The sequence below is a fragment of the Hipposideros armiger genome, unplaced genomic scaffold (assembly GCF_001890085.2).
Source record: "Hipposideros armiger isolate ML-2016 unplaced genomic scaffold, ASM189008v1 scaffold_411, whole genome shotgun sequence".
Taxonomy (NCBI): domain Eukaryota; kingdom Metazoa; phylum Chordata; class Mammalia; order Chiroptera; family Hipposideridae; genus Hipposideros; species Hipposideros armiger.
The window spans coordinates 1,649,886-1,653,186 of NW_017731761.1; the positions used below are offsets into that span (position 1 = coordinate 1,649,886).

General features: G+C 47.1%; 1 protein-coding gene across 1 annotated transcript; it reads right to left on the reverse strand.

The window, feature by feature from the left end:
- Positions 1 to 309: 309 nt before the first annotated feature.
- Positions 310 to 1,032, reverse strand: LOC109394129 (uncharacterized). The gene is made up of 2 exons (XM_019663944.1): positions 696 to 1,032; positions 310 to 342 (listed from the first exon to the last, which is right to left on the reverse strand). The coding sequence occupies exons 1-2, from the start codon at positions 999 to 1,001 to the stop codon at positions 310 to 312; spliced, it is 339 nt and encodes a 112-aa protein (XP_019519489.1). The 5' UTR covers positions 1,002 to 1,032.
- Positions 1,033 to 3,301: the final 2,269 nt, after the last annotated feature.

Below are 3,301 nucleotides of genomic sequence, written 5' to 3' on the forward strand. Positions count from 1 at the left end.
GGTCGTCCTCAGTCAGCTTCCCACATCTTGCGTAATGATGTCTTGCCTTGTCAATAAATTTATCAAGTGTTCCAAGCACTTTAGTTGACATCACCTGATGAGTACACCCATTGTATTTACCTGTAGAAGTGGACAGGTGGATTTTTGGCTGGGTGTTCCATGAATTAACCTGGTTTAAAAACTGTCACAAAGGGCTGGGTTCAAAGTCCCACCAGAAGATTTCCCTGTACTCAAGACTTGTTCATTGAACATTGAGCATGGGAGGAGACCTTTTAGATTGATGAGGCAGTAAATCCAAGATGGCGCCTCTCATAGCCCGAAGCTGGCATTTATGCTCATGGACTACTGAGGTTGGGAGTGACAGGTCATGGAGTGACTCAGAGATCAAGTTCACAGCTTTGGAAGGTCTGGAAACCACGGAGAGTGACCTGTGGATCCTGGATTATTGGAGACCACTGGTCTGAGACCCTGAGTCCAAGTATGCAGGATTGTGCTGTGAGCGGTCCATAGCATCTCACCTTCCCAGGCAGCATGAGTACAGAGAATGATAGATTTTAAGCAGGACCACTGTGGTAAGACAGGGTAGGCAAAGCCTTGCTGACCCATCTCGTAGGTATCTGGAGGTGTGATACAGAAAGGGGCAGAGATGTCTTGCCAAAGGCAACTTGACAAAAGCATCCAAGAAACGAACTTACCTGTGGGAACAGGGAGAAGATTGCTCCCACAATCGACATTGGAAAACCAAAGCTGCTCATCCACATTCGTCCTGGGCCTGGCTGTAGACATAACCTGGAAAGCAATTCCCTGATTTTCCTGGCTCTTGGATCCACCGTCAGCCTGGGATCCAGGCCTTGGGTAATGAGCATCCCAGGCGGTGAATGAGGTTTGGAGTCGAAATCTATCTGAGGCCTCTCTCCTTGCCAATGTCTACAGCTTAATAATTGCTTCCTCACTCTCGCTGCATTCAGGTTCAAGAGAAGCACAGGCCCCGCCAGCAGCATTATGCAAATCAGGCCCACTGTGTTCCAGCAATGGCATATAGAATATGTAAATTTATGGTGGTGGCGGAGGCTGCTTAAGACAGAAGATTTCTCAATGATGAAATTAGATTTTCTGGAAAGAGGCTTCCGAGGACTTGTTTCCATTCCCCTGCCTTGTGCTCTGCTGTAGCCACCAAACCGGTACTCTGGGAAATAATTAACTGAATTACAGGCTCAAACCTATGCTAAACCAAATCAAGAAGGGAAGAAGAGATAGACCAGGTTTCAGGAGGCCACAACGAATTCATACTTTACAGGACATGTAAACAGAAATGTAGGGTGCGAGGGAGGGAGGCGGGCTGGTGGGCGGGGGGTTGGGGGGAGAACATCCATCTCTGGTCAGCAGGGGAAACTGACACAGGGCAGGGAGACTTGATGTCACCTTGGCCTTTACATGGGCAAGGGCGGGAGAGTGGACAGTCCTGTGGTCTGTGCTTCAACCCAGCATTGCTGCTTTTATCTGCTATATGTACCTGCTTCTTACTGATTTTGTTAGAAGAAAGCATTTATGTCATTAAAAAAAATAACGGGTAAATCATTCATCTAGACCAGATCAGACTTGAACATGCATTAGGCTTACCAGGAGGGCAAGTGATTGCCGCTGCTGCTGGCCAAGCGGACACAACCCAAGAACCACTGCTCTAGACTACAGTCCTTATCTGACAGATGGGGGATAATGGGGCGCAAAGAGTTCAGTGATTTGCCAAAAGTCACACAGTGGAGTCAAGGCCAGATCTAATGCTTTCCATCAGCATCCAGCATCACTGTCATCATCGTCACCAGTGTCATCATCGTCATCTTTATTATCACTCTCAGTTGCTGAGCACTTTCTATGCGCCAGACATTGTGCTAAGCACTTACGCACCTTACTTCATTTATCTTTCACCACACATGTTCACAGGAGTTGCACTCTTATCTCCATTGAAGAAGAAACTGTTCCGTTGAAGTTCTTATCCCCAATGTGATGGCATTTGGAGGCGTGTCTTTTGGGAGGTAAAGAGGTTTAGGTAAGGTCATGAGGGTATGGCCCTCATGATGGGATTAGTGTCCTTTTAAGAAGAGGAAGACACACACACACACACACATTATCTCTCCATGCACACACAAATAAGAGGTCCTGTGAACACACAACAAGAGGGTGGCCATCAGCAAACCAAGAAGAGAGCCCTCACCCAAATGCAAATTTGCTGGCACCTTGATCTTGCACTTCCCGGCCTCCAGAACCATGAGAAATAAATGTCTGTCATTGAAGCCACCCAGACCACCGTACTTTGTTGTAGCAGCTTGAACACTGACGCTCAACTTCAGATTGTTCCACCTCGTGATCCTTAGCTTTGTCGCCTGTAAAATGGGAAATTCTGACTCTTCAGAATGTTGGGAGGATTCGGTGAGATTTTACACATCATGTGCTGAGCACAGAGTCCAGCACAGAGCAGGGGCTCAGTAATTAGATCACAGTAATTAGTATTATTTTTGTAATTATTATTACTAAACAACTTGTGGGGTTTGGGAGACAGACTGGGGTTGTAGAGTGAGCTTGGGGTTCAGAATATGAGGCTCTCCAGTCCTGAGCCCTAAGCTCTCTGCTGTGATACTTGGGGGCATGTCATCACCCTCTTTAAGACTCAGTGTTTTGCAAAAAGAGTGGAGGGAACTTGGTGACCCCAGGACACACCCAGCTGCACAATCTCTGATTCCATAATACCAAGGGTGGAGTCATTTCTCATTGCCATGTTGCCCCAGGATAAGTGACATTTCTCCTCTCCTGGACTGTCACCTTGCCTCCTCCTGGCCTCCTTGCCTGTGGTCTTGGCTCAGTCACTCTTCCTTTCTAAGATTCTAAGATGGCAACCTGATATGGTGTTCTCCTGCTCAAATCCTTCTGTGGCTCTTTATTTCCCTTCCTTGGATCAAGTTTAAGAATCTCAGCTTGGCACCCAAACCCCTTCATGCTCTGGTCCCTTTCAGATCCTCATCTCTTGCCTCTCCTTTCATTCTATTTTCCAACAAAAGATGGAAGTAGCCATTTCCTGTCTCCCTACCATTGCTCTCACTGTGTTTCTGCCTGGGGCTCCATTCCTGTTCTTCCTCTCTTTGTTTGCAAACTACTTGACCTTCAGAGCTCAGCTCAGATATCGTGTGCCCTGAGAAGCCATTTCTCACCTACCTTGCCCTTATTTGCAATCCCAGTCTGCGTGAGGTACTTCCTCTGAGCTGCCTGTAGGTATCTCATTCCAGTACTTACCACTTTGTATTGTAAT

Coding starts and splice junctions, on each gene's coding strand:
- LOC109394129 (XM_019663944.1), bottom strand. CDS start 1,001: ATGCTGCTGGCGGGGCCTGTGCTTCTCTTGAACCTGAATGCAGCGAGA. Junction 343..695: donor TCTTCTCCCTGTTCCCACAG/GTAAGTTCGTTT, acceptor CAACCTCAGTAG/TCCATGAGCATAAATGCCAG.